This window comes from Netta rufina, assembly GCF_964035555.1.
Source record: "Netta rufina genome assembly, chromosome: 5".
Taxonomy (NCBI): domain Eukaryota; kingdom Metazoa; phylum Chordata; class Aves; order Anseriformes; family Anatidae; genus Netta; species Netta rufina.
Window position 1 is genome coordinate 41,439,284 of NC_140128.1, and position 15,010 is coordinate 41,454,293.

At 37.2% G+C, this 15,010-nt stretch overlaps 1 protein-coding gene across 3 annotated transcripts; it reads left to right on the forward strand.

Annotated features, from left to right (window-relative positions):
* The first annotated feature begins 529 nt into the window (after positions 1–529).
* Positions 530–14,650, forward strand: MBIP (MAP3K12 binding inhibitory protein 1). 3 transcript variants are annotated; one of them, XM_084287151.1, is made up of 9 exons: positions 530–677; positions 3,568–3,687; positions 5,416–5,637; positions 5,739–5,835; positions 7,330–7,395; positions 8,581–8,733; positions 11,153–11,250; positions 12,605–12,643; positions 13,737–14,650. In XM_084287151.1, the coding sequence occupies exons 1-9, from the start codon at positions 549–551 to the stop codon at positions 13,845–13,847; spliced, it is 1,035 nt and encodes a 344-aa protein (XP_084143277.1). In that variant the 5' UTR covers positions 530–548; the 3' UTR covers positions 13,848–14,650. The 3 variants fall into 3 exon arrangements, with proteins under 3 accessions (XP_084143277.1, XP_084143278.1, XP_084143279.1); XM_084287152.1 differs by having other exon boundaries at positions 13,740–14,650; XM_084287153.1 differs by lacking the exon at positions 8,581–8,733.
* The last annotated feature ends 360 nt before the right edge of the window (positions 14,651–15,010 follow it).

The window sequence follows — 15,010 nt, forward strand, 5'->3', positions numbered from 1 at the left end:
AGGGGAGGTTCAGGTTGGAAATGAGGAGACATTTCTTCTCAGAAAGAGCAGTCAGGCATGGTGCTTAGGGACATGGGGCCACGGTTTAATGGTTGATATCAGTGGTAGGGGGATGTTTGGACGAGATGATCTTGGAGGGCTTTTCCAACCTTTATGGTTCTAGGGTTCTCAGTCTCCTCAGACTTGGGGAACCCATATGCTCAACATGCTGGGAAGTGGGACAGCGCAGGGTGGGGACACAGGTGTCCTTCCTTCCCTGTAGTACAGGGGACCAGAACAGCAAGACCTGCGGCTGCTTCCCCACCGCGGGCCCAGCTGCCCCAACCTCAGCCCCCTCAGAGCTGGGCACAGCGTCCCCGGCCCAGGAGCCCCGCGTCGCCCGGTCCCCCTCAGCACCGCCCGGATCAGCAGCGCAGCCCTCGATTGGCTGCCTCTACCGTCCATCACTCGCAGGGGCGGGGCCGGCGGCAGGGCCACCCGAGGCGTTCGTCATCGCTCAGCGACGCCGGGGACGGCTCTGGCGGCGGGGCCCGGCCCGGCCCGGTGTCATGGCGGCGGCGGCGGCAGCGCCCAGCCCGCTCCAGCCCGGCGACTGCGCTCCGGGGGCCGGCGCCGATCTGGCGGCCTCGGAGGTGGCGAGCAGCGCCCTGCGCTCCGTGGTGGGGCTGGCGGGGCAGGTAAGTGAGGGGCGGGCCGGGGGAGGGGGATCCCCTGGCGCCGAGAGCTTTGGGGTTTGGCGGACAGCCGGGTGCTGCCTAGTAGCGGTCTCTTAAAAATCGAACATTCTGAGTTGAAATGCTACCGAAGAGTCACTGTGGGTTGAATGACAATAAACGATTGGGAGCTTGATCTGGGCGTTGATGTAATAATGTATAATCAGGCACAAAGTGCTTAAGAGTGGCTTTGCTCCGTGGTACGTTAGGTTGAATCACCTGTTTCAGGTTTCAGTGGTACTGAATTATTTAGTAGATGTTACAGTAGTGATGGGAGGCCCTTATCACAGTCATTTAGGTTGGATGGGACCTCTGGAGAGCATCTGGTCCAACCCCCCTGCGCAAGCAGGAACACCTAGAGCAGGTTGCCAATGCCTACGTTCAGAGAAGGTTTCAGTAACAACTTAATCATTACCCTAAATAATTTACAGATTAAATCCTTTTCTACTGTGGAAGCATGTAAGTGGTTCTGTGAAGGCAGTAGAAGCAAGCTCAGGCTCCTGAAATTAGATAGTGGTTTGAAGGTTTGGGGCAATAAAACAGTTTCATGTTAGAGTTGCTACATCCCTTCAGTTGAGCAGCAGTAGTTATGGTGTAGAAAGAAATTGTCATTATTGGTGTCTGAAGTGTTTTCTTTCCATGACAATATAAACAATCCCATTTTACTGTACTCTGCATTGAACTATGAGCAGGTAGGGTTTGGTTGGCCTATCTTAGCTGAAGAGAGTTTTAATTGCCCACTCATGATTTTGTCCTGTTGTCCAGTTACACTTGTCTGCCAGCACTTGAGTTCTGTTAGATTTAACCGTGGTGTTTTACTAGCTTACCCACCCTAGTAATCCATCTTGCACTTTTGACTAAAGTTGCTGGTCTCTTTCTCCCTTGTCTAGAGAGGTGGAACATATGCCAAGCCTATCACAGTGGCTTAAGTTAGATTTGTGCTAACCACTTGCACTGTAAACAGGAATCATTCTGGCATAGGATTTTTATTTACTAGAGCAGTGACTTGCAGCAGTGACTAGGAGATCTGGGGATAACAACTCTTAAAACCAAGATGACTGCCAAGTTCTTTAAGCCCCGAGTGATAATTAGTGTCATTCATAAAAACAATTTCAAAGGGCTGAAATAACTTACATTCTTGTAGATTGCTACAGAAGAGACTGTGCAGCTGTAAACCTACGAAGGCTTTGAAGTTATCAAATCACAGAATTTATAAGGCTGCTTTTCACAGTTCTTATAGGTAGAAGGATGTGAAACAATGAGAAGACTAACTGCACTGTATTTGAAACATGTTTGGTTGCAAGAGGGGTTTATTCTTTATTTAAAAACTATTTATCTAAAATATATACCTAGCCAGATAAAAACATGGTATGATCAATTGCTATTTTGTAGTGCATAGAAAAAAAAATGCAAGTTTGTTTACTATTCCACTAGTGGTATTTTTTTTGTTTTGTTTTTGTTTTGGCCTCTAAAGGTCAGTAGATCTCCCATCTCTTTTACTATGTAATTGATTTGGAATCTAACACTGGATTTAACGAGGCTGTTCTTTGACTAAAGAGTGAAGGTTCAGGACTGGAGGTCCTTTACGTACAAAGTTATTATGCTGCTGCCTGGTTTTGAAACTAATGTAGAGCACTATAGTGTTCCATTAACTTTCCTTCAGTGTAATGGAAGCATTCTCGTGTTTATTTCCACTGTTTCCTAATGTGCTGAGCTGTGGATTCAGGAAACAAGTACATACACGTGTGTGTATCCATAATATTTGATACTGTTTGAAGTAGCCATTTTTAGACCACATATTAAAGGTCAATTTCATCATCTGCCTGAATTTTTTAATTTTTTTTACATATACAAATGTGCAGACTTGTGAATTCTGCATCTGAAACAGGGTACCTGTAGGTCCTGCTGATTTTAAACAAGAGTTTTATTTGTATTTATAAACTGGGAGATCACTTGGGGGTTGTCTGGTTGGAAAGCAACCTGCTTGGCTTAGGAAAATGAAAGTGCTGGTCATTTCCAGATTTTGTGAGAAGAGCTTTAGTGTAACAAATAATGACAAGTGTGTGTGTGTAAGTACATAATTCATTAGTGATTATTAACAATCAGCTTTGCATTAAGAACTCAGATTTTATTTTTGGCTTATAGCATACAACTTCAGATTCCCTACATGTATTTCTCTTTATTGTTTTGGGAGTTAAGTGCTGCCATTCCTCAGCAAAGACAACAGCATTGTTATTTTGTTCTGAACGTGTATAAAGGAAAACTGTGATTTAGAAATAGGTTTGGCAGTTGTGCTGTATAGTCTAGAGTTTGTTTGATTTTGTAAAGACTTTGACGCTGGTAATCTCAATGTAAAGCCTGCTTTGGATTAGCAACAAGTACAAACGATGCAGCATCAAGACCTTGTTCGCACAGGCTGATATATAGTCTTGCACATTTAAGAATAAAATACATGAGTTTACAGGGTGCTGCCGCACTGGGTGCATGTTTCTTCCTATCGCTGGTTCTGTCGTCTGTTAAAAAAAGATTTGAGTGATTAACAAAAACAGCATGTTTTAGTACAAGGATTAATTGAATAGAGAATTGACCAAAGTTAAAGCTCAAATTAACACAGTGAAATTGTGATTAGGTAGTTAGTATTTTCTATTTTTTTTAACATACTCCACAAGTACTAGTTTACTTTGAAAATGGCAGCTGTTTGAATTATAATTAATGTCAAACCTATCCCCTGTAACCACATAAAATGGGATCTATATGAGATTGAGTGTAATCGTTGTCCTGTAGAACTCATGTATATTTTTGTGACATTAATACAACATACTTTTTTTGTGGTGTTTCTTTTGCTCTGTTGAAGCTTAACCTTGGAGATGATATCGTGAAAGTTGTAATCGACTGGAGCAAGCTTCAAAGCACATCAGCACTTCAGCCAACATTGCTCTTTAGTGCGCTTCAGCAGCATATTTTATGTTTGCAGGTAAACATTTCATTGGATACATTCAACTTGACTAAAGTGGACAAAAACTGGATGTAGTTACATTATCTAAACTGTAAAATTTTAGTTGTTTTGACCTTATTGCTATGTTCAACAAAAAAAAGGTTCACAAGTATTATACACTTGAGATCCTGGTATGCTTCATAGGTATTCGCAGATTTTTCAGATTAGTGGTGGGAATAGCCACTGTAGGTGAGCAGGCTGAATAAATGCAGCCTCATTGATTTCTAGACTTGCATTGTAAATGTGATACATTTCCATCTATGGTGGGTTATAATTAAGCAATAAGACACGGCAGGTGTGTGTCATGCTATGATAATGATTCCATGCGTTGGGTGAGTTTTGAGGCTCATGGAGTGCTTTCAGTGGTTCAAGAAGTGGCATTATCCCAGCATGACACATCCTGGAGTGTCTTACTGCAATTAAATATATTTTCAGCGTAGGTTTTTTTTTTTTTAAGAGTAATTTCTTTGACATTAATGTCTCATCTTGCCAAGTAGCCAGTCACCATTACTGTCATTTCTTTTGACTGTTTGAAACTTTCCAACCCTGTCAAAAGTATCTAGAATTCAGTTGTATGGTGGAGAGGGTGTGTTCAGCTGGTAACTGAACAGTGTTTTGACCTTGACAGTCAATGTGTCAAAGGTGGGGATTTGAATATCTGTTTTCCTTTCAGCTAGTCAATGAATTATTTCAAGTATGTAGTTTTGAGAGGGTGGAAAAAAAAAAAAAAAAAAGAAGTTTCTGTATTTGCTTCTCTCCAAGTATAACAAAAAACCTTCATGTTTCCCAGACATAAGAAGTCTTTGGTGGAATAAATACAAAGAAAAAATAAGCAAGTTAAATAAAAATACAAATTACTTGTGGTGTTCTTACAGTCAAATGGAGAAATATGATTCCATTTCAGGAAATGACTAGCAAAAATCATGTTGTGGTTAAAAATAAATAAATGAGTTGTGGATTTCCAGAGGGAAAAGAAATGCTAAAATTTAGATTAGATGAAACTGGTAAAAACAAAAAAAAAAAGGGGGGGGGGGGTATGTGACTTTTCTATATACAGCAAGGTCTTGTTTTACATCACATGTAAGAATTACTGCAGTAGAATAATAAGCATTTATTTTGCTGCTACAAATGTAAGTGCATTCTCTCATTTAATTTCATGACCTAAGTAGATAATCAACCATGTCAAGAAAAGCATGTGCTCTGGATAATACCTATATATTTTATGTCTGTGTTCTCTCATTCACTTCGGCAACTGCAGTTTCAAGTGGAGAATGTAGTGCTGTGGTGATAAAGTAAAGGCTTTACAGTGTGAAAGCATTAGCTTTCGTGTTAAGAAGGAAAAATACTAAGCCTTACTGTTCTGAGTAGGCATTTGAATGACATGTTAATTAAGTGGCATTGGTGCCAACGATTGAAGCTTTGATTTAGCTACCAACAGATGAGTAGCAGACAGATTTTCTCAGAAATTTGGGAGTTTCCCTATACAAACCTCTAAAAGACGCAGGTCAAGAAGGCCAAAATCATGATGTGTGTAGTATTTCTAACTATAGATTTTTATTTTTATTTTAATTACCGTTCTCTGTCGGAGGCAGATGTTACAATTACTGAAATTATTTCAGTTGGTCTGTTTCAGAAATTATAATAGTACTAGACTTTTTTTTTCTTTTTTTTCCCCTTTAACTATAACATACCATTTTCTTTGTTCAGCCTCTTTTAGAAAAACTCCAGCCATTGATTAAAGAGGAAGGTATAGGTCATGTTGAACCTGCAGGTAAAACAGAAGGCCAAACTTGTGAAACAAATTTAAACATTTATGATGATAACTCTCATACTGAAGAAAAGTATGCAAGTTATGACTTGGGAGATCTGAAGGATGCTCATATTAATTTTGATCCAGAGGTGGTCCAAATAAAAGCTGGAAAAGCAGAAGTAAGTGATTTGCCTAAATAAATAAATAAATAAATAAATAAATCTAGATTCTAAATTTAAAGAATGACGGAGATACATGCCATCATGTTTATTACCTACAGATTGACAGGCGGATATCAGCCTTCATCGAGAGGAAACAAGCTGAGATCAATGAAAATAATGTCAGGGAATTTTGCAATGTTATTGATTGTAATCAAGGTAACTGGCTGGCCAGACTTTCATCTTCATAGCAATTTAAGTTTTTTTATTATTGTTTTTATTATTTTTTTAAGATAACATTATATATTTAAAACAGAACTTTATTTTAAGAGTAACTTTTCTTTAAAGTTAAGAACATGCACGTGCACTGTAGATGCTGCCGGATGGACCAAAAAACCAAAAATTATTATTTACTGGATGACAATGTTTAATGGATTCCATACAGAAAGATTACAGATATTACTGTGTTTGCTTTAAGAACTGTGATATTAAATCAGATGATTTTTGCAGCTGTTGTTCCCAGTGTTTTAGCTAGATGTTCCTTCCAAAGTTAACAGAATCACAATACGGAAATGTCTTGGGAATGGCATATTTGAAGTTGAAGTTAATTTAATGCTAGTTGAAGTATTACAAAGAAATATTTTTTTAATCATTGTGAATTGCAAGCTACTTAGAATAACTAACTCTTGTATTTCGATGTATCTCATGCTATTGGTATTTTTAATATACCACCTTGCACAATTGGCCAGTCTTAAATCCATCTGTTAGGCTGGATCCCATTAGCACAGACAGTGTGTGTGTAACCAAATGCATCTTAACAGTGAAGACACTTACGTATATAAAAGTAGTAAAGAGACATAGATTTTCTATGTAACTGTGAACCCAGATGTGCATTGTCTCTGTGATGTACTTAATGCTTTTAGATAGAGATCAAAGCGTATTGTTCCACAAGTTTTACATGAAGAGAGTTTAACTCTTTGAATACTAGTTGGAATGAAAATGACATCTACAGTCTAGTAGGAGATGCTAGCTGGTAATATACTGCTTCCTAAAATTATTAATTAAGTACAGAAGAAATGACAAGATCTTCCTTTTTATGTTCAACCATAACAAAATACTTGTAAACCTTTAGTGTATATGAACAGATATTTAAATATAAACATTTGAATAAATTAAGATGGCCTATACAGTAGGTTTTTACAGCTAAGCAAATTAAAGAAGTCACAGGCATCAGAATAAATGCAGGAAGATGAAAATAGGATTCTGATGAGTAAATTAAGCCAGTCCAAAATATGAGGAAAACAGTTTCAAGAAACGACATAAAAACAGAACAGCAATGGTAAGCAAGGAAAGGACTTCTGTGCAGGAAGAAAGAAACAAGTTAGAAGAGTGCAGTGACAATTTTTTGTTTGTTTGTTTGTTTTCTTTAAAAAAAAAAATTGGTCCTCTGTGTGTGTGTGTGTGTGTATACACACACACACATATATATGTGCATACATTCGTATAAGTGACTTCTCCAGTTAAACCATCTGATCCATGCAAGTGTGTGAAATTATTCATGAGCAAATGTTTGTGGAATGAATGAATTATTTCTGATGTTTTTGTTGTAAAAATTTTAATTAGATTTGTTAAAGTCTCTAAACTGATATTTAAAATTATAAATACACAATCAGGATTTCACTCTTTTCATTATTGTTACTATTATTTATTTAGAAAATAGCTGTGCCAGAACAGATGCAATTTTCACACCTTATCCTGGATTTAAAAGCCATATAAAGGGTAAGCAACTATTTTAATACCCATTTATTAAGAAAGTCAAGATAGAACAGTACTGATAAATTTTGGCTTAGAATCTTTTTATAGAGTGCTTAAAAATGGAAACTTAACAAATTAATTTATGACTGTAACGAATACTTCTAGATCTTCCCTTGCTTCTCCAAGGTTTTCAATCCCATAACTTCCTCACTAGACTATTGGTTTTGTACTGAATACCAAAACAAAGTAGCCTGTTATCATTGTCTGAAAGCAAAGATGCAAAATATAAAGCATGACAGGGAAGCTGTAAGATTCATTGCAATTTTTTTCTAAGGTGAAACCAGCAGTCCAGTTAAGGAATTGACATTATTAAAAAAAAAAAAATAAATCTCTTATTTTCCATTAATCAGTGTAATTATATTGAGTTAGAAAATAATTTGGGGATATGGTGAAAGTTCTGAGACAAATTTATGGGAAGTGACAGGTTGGAGAACAAAGTTACCATGGCACTATCTTTTGTAAAAGATTAAATAGTGTAGAAATGATTATCCAGCAAAAGTTATTTATAAAAGATTGCTTGTACACAGGTTACTCATGTATTAAAACAAAATCCAAGAATGGAAGTAATCCTCTCTTCCATTTTTGAGAAACTCAGAAAAATTCTGTGGAGCACAATGCTAGGTATAAGCATTAAAAAGTCTCATGAGCAAGTGGATGGGGAAGTGAGTTAAAGCTAAGGATCTTTAAGAACTTCTCTCAGTAGTTTTTTTTTTTTTTAACTGACAGTGCTTCTGGTCGTACATCTTCCCTCAACTGCATGTACTTTTGGTGCTTTCTGTAATACTAGGTCTGGCGTCTTTGCATTCACAACAGTTCACACATGCAACTACTGACAGATACCTATTTTTCTGCTATTCATCTGCAGCTGATGACAAATTCTTCATACTGCCATTGTGCATGAATGCATGATTGTTTTTCCTTTGCAAATATAAACTGCTAATTTTTTTGTTTAGTTACTCATATATAAAAATAAGGACCTTTGATCTCAGTGTGTGAGGAACCCTTCAAATATGACAGTTGTGAAATAGATTTAACACAGCTTTTCACATTTTAATGGCATATTAATTGTTTAACAATAATTTTTGTTTTAACTACACATATGTTGATGTTTCATGTGCATATGTGTTAAATTTCTTTCTCTTTACCTAGTTTCTAGGGTAGTAAATACATATGGGCCTCAGACTAGATTTGAAGGAGCACATGGGTCCAGTCATAAAGCCAGTGTACCCATTCATGATTGTGGAAACCAAGCTGTTGAGGAGAGATTGCAAAATATTGAAGCACACTTACGGTTACAAACAGGTTTGTACTACATTTTAATTTTGACATTGGTGTGCCAGTTTTTACTACAGTTACTACTGTACTAAAAATGGGCAAGTCTATAAGCTCTGTGAATGTAAAAGCAGTGGGCTAGATCCGCTAAAGAGTTTAGTCCCACCAAGTACTACAATCTAATATTTAGGATCTTATGTGCAAAATGGAATCCAGATTTATGTCCAGACTAGGTTGCTGAGTTAATAAATTTAAGATTCAAGTGGTAGCCAAGGAGAGAGAAGTACTTCAGTGGGATTTAAAACAGTCTGGAATTTGGACAGAGGTTCTCCACAGCCATTGCAGCCCTTCTGCCTTCTACCTGTTGAAAAAGAAAAGCTGAGGTCAGGACTCAGTCTTGCTTTGTGGACAACCTGTGGGTTCTGGATAGGATGAATCAAAAACACCACCTGAGACCTTTTCCTAAAAGTGGATGATTCATGAAATTTGGTTATCTGAGAGGCTTGTGATAGTCCATTTCCTAGAACGTGTGAAGCTCCTTGTCACTAATTTCCTTTAGCAATACGGACATGAGCCTACACCTTTCACTAAAATAAATGCTCTAGCCACCACGCTACTGATTTCTTAAATGTAGGTCATCCCAGCCCCGTTTTCTAGAATTCAAATCCATAAAGTACTCATCCAGGAGGAATCTGTATTTTTCTTGAAGGTGTTTTCAAAACAGAGTAGAAATCCAGATCCTTACCTCTTAATGTGAATGTTGTACACTTCACACTGCAGGCACATGCTGACTTTTTCGTCTTTTAAATAACTGAATAGATGCCACCTCATTCTCTAGAATACAGTGAATAGTGACTAGACCACTGGATTCCTGTGAATGCATACTGCATCAGTCTTGAGGCAGAGAGGAGAGTAGATGCTCCTTGATACTGTTGAGGCAACAGTCAGAGCTTGATGCTTAGCTGCGCTTCCTCAAAAATAATTTTTTTGTGTGTGCAGAAATAGAATTTGCAAGTGGCTGCTGGGCATTAAAGCTACAAATGTAGTAGCTTTGGAGTTAATGCATATCAGGGATAGGTAAGGAGGGATCCTTGCCTCGAGGTTGTGCCTACAAGAGATGGCATAATTTTATTTGAAAGAATGAATCAGCTAAAATACAGTATAGGGGGGAAGAGGATGAAAGTGTGCAATTCCAGCTCAGCTCCTGTCCAAATCAGCATTTCTGGGAAAGGCTGTGAGATAACTTGTTACTTCCCCAGCAGCTGTGCAAAAAGTATTCATTTAAGCAGGTAACCTACCTCAGCTAACTACTCCCTAGCTTTAATTTATGATGACTGAGAGTTGTTCTTGACTTACTAGTTGTTTTTCAGAACTATTTCTTTTAGTGCTAGTACTGTTCTTTGCTCTTTAAATTAAGGGCCAGCAATATTAAGAAGAACAAGAGGTTTGCTGAATTTAATTAGTAGCGGTTGAGTGATGAATAGAATAGAGAGCAGAACAGAGGGAGAAGGTACCTAAAAAATTGTCTGTTTGAAGCAAGGAAATAGATGAATGGCAAAAAAGAAAGAATTCAACAACATTAGTGCTTCTTTCAGTAGTTCGTGGAACAGAACTGTCTTATATAACAGACCTAGAAAGAAACAGAAAGGGGTGTCAAGAGAAGAAGAAAAAGCTTACAAAGGCCTTGATTGTCGCTACTGATCAGAACCAATTCCAATTGGAATACCCAATAGTTCTGATAAACAGTGATTTCAGTTTATAGAATACTATGGAGCATAAATGAGATGCTTTCTAAAGGTGATCTTTTGATCACTTCTGTTATGTGGGGAAACAAGCCCAGGCTTCTGTAGTATAGCTGTCAACAGCAAGTGGGTTTAGGTGGTGGTGTTTTTTGTTTGTTTGTTTTAAATTTCTGTTACTCCATTCTCCATACACATTTTCCACTCCTACTTCTCCCATCCATACCCAGGCAAATGTTGTTCTTTGTCAATCACGACTCATACTTCTTCTCTAGCCTCTCTGATGCTTGGTGGAGATAGGCTTCCTTCACTTCAGTCTAACATATCAAAGCTGAATTGATGTGTGGCTTGCCATCCTGTCTGCACCCTCCTCTTGCCACTGTCTGTTTTGAGGTGGCATCTGGCACGTTTGGCATTGTGAAAGTGATCATTTGTTGTTCCAGGGACCTTCTGAGACATTCTTTCAACCATGTGTATAAAGTTGTCTGTTGTCTTCATGTATTGTACTGGCTTACCAACGAGGTTTTACCGTGATTTATGTTAATTACATTTCCCTTTTATTTTCTCATCCACTCATTTTGTTCCAGCTGCTGGTTGGTAGCAGGACTCAAAGTCAAAACTTGCAGTCTTTTAATTAAAAAAAAGTTATTCAAGTGCTTTTCCTGATTTTTTTTTTGATTTTTTTTTTACATTTGTACTGATATATTTAGGTGGTCCTGTACCAAAAGATATTTATCAGAGAATTAAGAAGCTTGAAGATAAAATCCTTGAGCTGGAAGGACTATCTCCTGAATATTTTCAATCTGTAGTAAGAAATTCTCTCATTCTTTTACTATACCTAAATGGATTTTGGGCTTCTGTGCTTAAATGTTTGATGTACAGAAAAATAATGGGTTACTATTGGTAGACAACTCTGGCTTGATAAGATAGTTATATTTCATGGGGACAATTTCCATAAGGTCGTGTTTCTGTCTCATTTCTCATTTGAAAGAAAACAGTTTTTGTTTGAAAAAAATAAATGTAGCTACCTGAGCTTAACTAATTTGTAAGAACTATTTTATAGAGGATGGATTTTTTTTTTGTCCCCTTAAAATATGAAGTGTTTCTGATGACAAGAAAATTGACTAAAGTTTAGATCTTGATACAAATCATTAATGGCTTAAAAAATCAGCTGCAATTCTTTGGGCTTCTGTACATGATCTGATTACTAAAGATCAGGTATATAAAATAGTTGTTCCAGTACGATGAGAGGGTAAACCACTTGTCTTGTTTTGTATGATTCTATGACTCCAGTTTCTTTGTTGCTGGTTTCCAGGCTGAGTTCTGTCTGTTTCTGAATAGTAGGCTCTATCCTTCATTCACCAGTGGAGATTAGAGCAAGAGAACAGTAGTTTTTTCTACATGAGGTTCTGCTTGGCTGCAGAAATTTTTGATCTGGTATCTTGCTCTTCTTTCTTTCCTTATGTAATAATCAATAAGAAAGTTTCTGTTGATCATACTTGAATTTACATATTCTCCCTTGAGACCAGCCAAAGAAGAGTCAGCATTGAAAAGTCAACAGCAATAATACCATTCTTTTTCACTTTTTCCCATGGTAGAGACCAATAAAGTCATTTTTCTGTAAGGTTATTCCTTCAAGTTCTTGTAAACTAGACGTTAAAAAACATGTACTTTCATATGCTGAAATTCCCTTGGAAAATACTTTATGATCATCTCTATTATGGGGACCAGGGTGGGGGGGTTACTGAGGCAAGATTAGTATTGTGGAGTAATTAGCTGCTTTTTTTTTGTCCAAAGTTTACTTAAATATTGGTGTGGATACAAGAAAATCTTAGAGAGAAAAATATTGATGGTTTCAAAAGCTGGATATTGATTTTTGTTTTTACTGAAGGAAGCTCCAGTTAAGTCGTTGGTGAATATGTTGACTGCCAAGCACAGAGAAGTTTCAACAACTTCTGACTGCTCTCCAGTGGTATTTCTCATGGTCCAGAGTACACTTAATCATAAAAAGGTTTCTTTAACTCATGGAATGGTAGTCACAATTCTTTCTGTACTTTTAAGACTCTTGTCAACATAGTTACAGGTTCTGTAGATTTCAGCATTACTTATCTGAACTCTGTCAACTCAACCTTAAGACTGTTTTGATTATGTTTTTTCTTTAGAGCTGTTCCGGCAAGAGGAGAAAGGTTCAACCTCCGCATGTAAGTGTTGTTAACTTTTGTTTACCTTCAGTTTAGGATGTTTTGAGAGAGAATTAATCAGAAGTTCTGCCAAGCAAATGTCTGACTTCACAAAAATAGCTGCATTATTGTGGGCTAGTTTGCTGCTAAAGAAAGGGCAGGATAGAGAAAAAGTTAATGGATGACACAGTGAAACGAGCCTTCTCTAAGTCTGTACTAGGGTGGGTTACTTGTTGTTTTCAACAATTAGAAAGATGATGGAATAAAATAACTCTATAATAGATGCTAATCATGCTGGGGGTAACAAGCAGTTCGTGAATTCTAATCACCTTCCTAGTAATTTTTTTTTAATTACTTTATCAGTTTATTAAGAGACGATAAAAATGGAAATTGCTGTCTCAGCAGAAGTGTTGCAGCAAGACCTGACATTATAGGAGATAGAAAGTTAAGTCAGTGAGCCTTGCTATTTTCATACCGGTATCACATCAGAGAATACATTAACACAAGAGGGAATTTCTCCATAGTGAAAATGGTACCATAACTGGCACACAGTCTGCTGCTAGTCATGCTTGAAGACAGATGACTGGGGAGAACACTTAAAAAGGAATGTGAGCCATATAAGGCTTGAGGAAGTAGGCTTACTTGCACCAGAAAAAAACTTCTGTAGGGTAAAATATTTTTAAGAAATTGATGACCTTTTTTTCTTATGTAAAAGGTGGTCAACAACCATGTCACTTCGCATGGACACAGAGGAAATTGATGGGGAAAAAAAAAAAAACACACACAACAAAACTTGAGTTGTAAAGCTCTGTTCTGTGAGCTCTAGGTAGTCTGCTCCAATGTTTTACCATCAAAGGGTTTTATTTATTTATTTTTTGATTAACAGATCAAGCATCTAATGGAAATAGCATGGATATATTGATCCATGATTAGGACTGTCAGTTTCTTTCAAGTTTATTATTTTCTTTTTTTAGAGAGAAGCAAGATTCACACAATTTTTCAAAAGTATTTCTGTCATTTAGTGCAATATGCAATGACCTCAAGTATCAAATGCTATGCCACTACTCTAGCAGTTACAAGATGTAAATAATTGCTTTTTATTTTGTTCTTTTAGCAGAACTATTCGTTGGCTGAACTTGATGAAAAGATCAATGCTATAAAACAGGCATTACTGAGGAAAACGAAGGAAAGCAAGTGCAAGGAGGCTGAGCGGCTTCTTCGATAATTCAAAAAAAGTCTTTTCAGAATCTTCATCATGCTTCACACAAACCCAAACCATAGGACCTGAGTAGTGTTCATCAAAGACTTTAGCAATGAAAACAAAGCATGCATATATAAGCTCATTTTGGATGATTTTGAAAGCTTGCTTTCAGAAGAACTCATTTAAAAACAATCTTATGAATGAAACAGTTACTTTAAAATGAAGAATGTTTTAGGAATAGCATTCTAATATTCTGTTCCCTTCTGTTATAAAGGAGGATTGCAGTATTGTTCTTATGTGGAAAGTCTTAACCTCCATACAAAAGCTACACTTCACATGTAATTCTTGGTGATTGAGTATTCAAAAGGGCTGTCTTTTGAATATTTTTCATGTAAGTAGTTTGCAGAGACTTGTGAAATAAAATGAAATGCTTCCTCATAAGTAAACTGTCTTAGTAGGGGAAAAAATGTATTACAAAATTTGCAGTATGCATATTTACCTGCATTTTTTGCCATATTTGTCACTGTTTTCACAGCTGTTAGAAAAGCAGCAAATTGCATTTTTGACATATTTAAAATGGAAAGATGGTTACAGAAATCCTGCCTGTGTAAATAGAGAGACAACTGTTTTTTCAGTCCCTCATTGCCCTTTAAGAATTAAACCTTCGTACCCTGCTAACAACCTAACTTTGTTATAAACACTGTTCAAGAGGAGGTTCTGAGGAGCTGCTAGGAGGCACCAGCTTCCTTTCCTTCCATAAGCATGTTTGTATCACTGAAGAATCATGGATGCTAGGTGTATAGTTTATATTAAAAATCAGACCTTTGACCACATGTGATTATTGTTGCTTATTTGTTTTTACTATTGTACTATTGATGACCCTTTATCAGTTGCTGTGGCAGGTGTTAAGAACAGCACTGACTGGACCATCCTGCCCTTTGAAGAGTAGCTAGCATCTTCTGTGATTCAGTGCTCTTATCTAGAGTAAGATCTGTTGTAGCAAATGCACATATTGCTTCTCCATTGGTGAATCAACAAAGGTGGGTAAGTAAGCTGACTGAGGTCTAGTCCCAGCTTTAGGAAAGAAAACAGTATGACAGTTATCTGTTCAGATCCTTAATGTCCACAGAAGATATTGCCCCAGGCAGTCATGACTGCATCAAATACAACAGCAGGTAAAAAGAGGT

Excerpts from the sequence above, each read along its gene's own strand:
- MBIP (XM_084287151.1), top strand. The coding sequence starts at position 549 with ATGGCGGCGGCGGCGGCAGCGCCCAGCCCGCTCCAGCCCGGCGACTGC. Across the intron at positions 7,396-8,580 it reads ATTTAAAAGCCATATAAAGG|TTTCTAGGGTAGTAAATACA; the intron begins GTAAGCAACTAT and ends CTCTTTACCTAG. Across the intron at positions 11,251-12,604 it reads CTGAATATTTTCAATCTGTA|AGCTGTTCCGGCAAGAGGAG; the intron begins GTAAGAAATTCT and ends TTTTTTCTTTAG.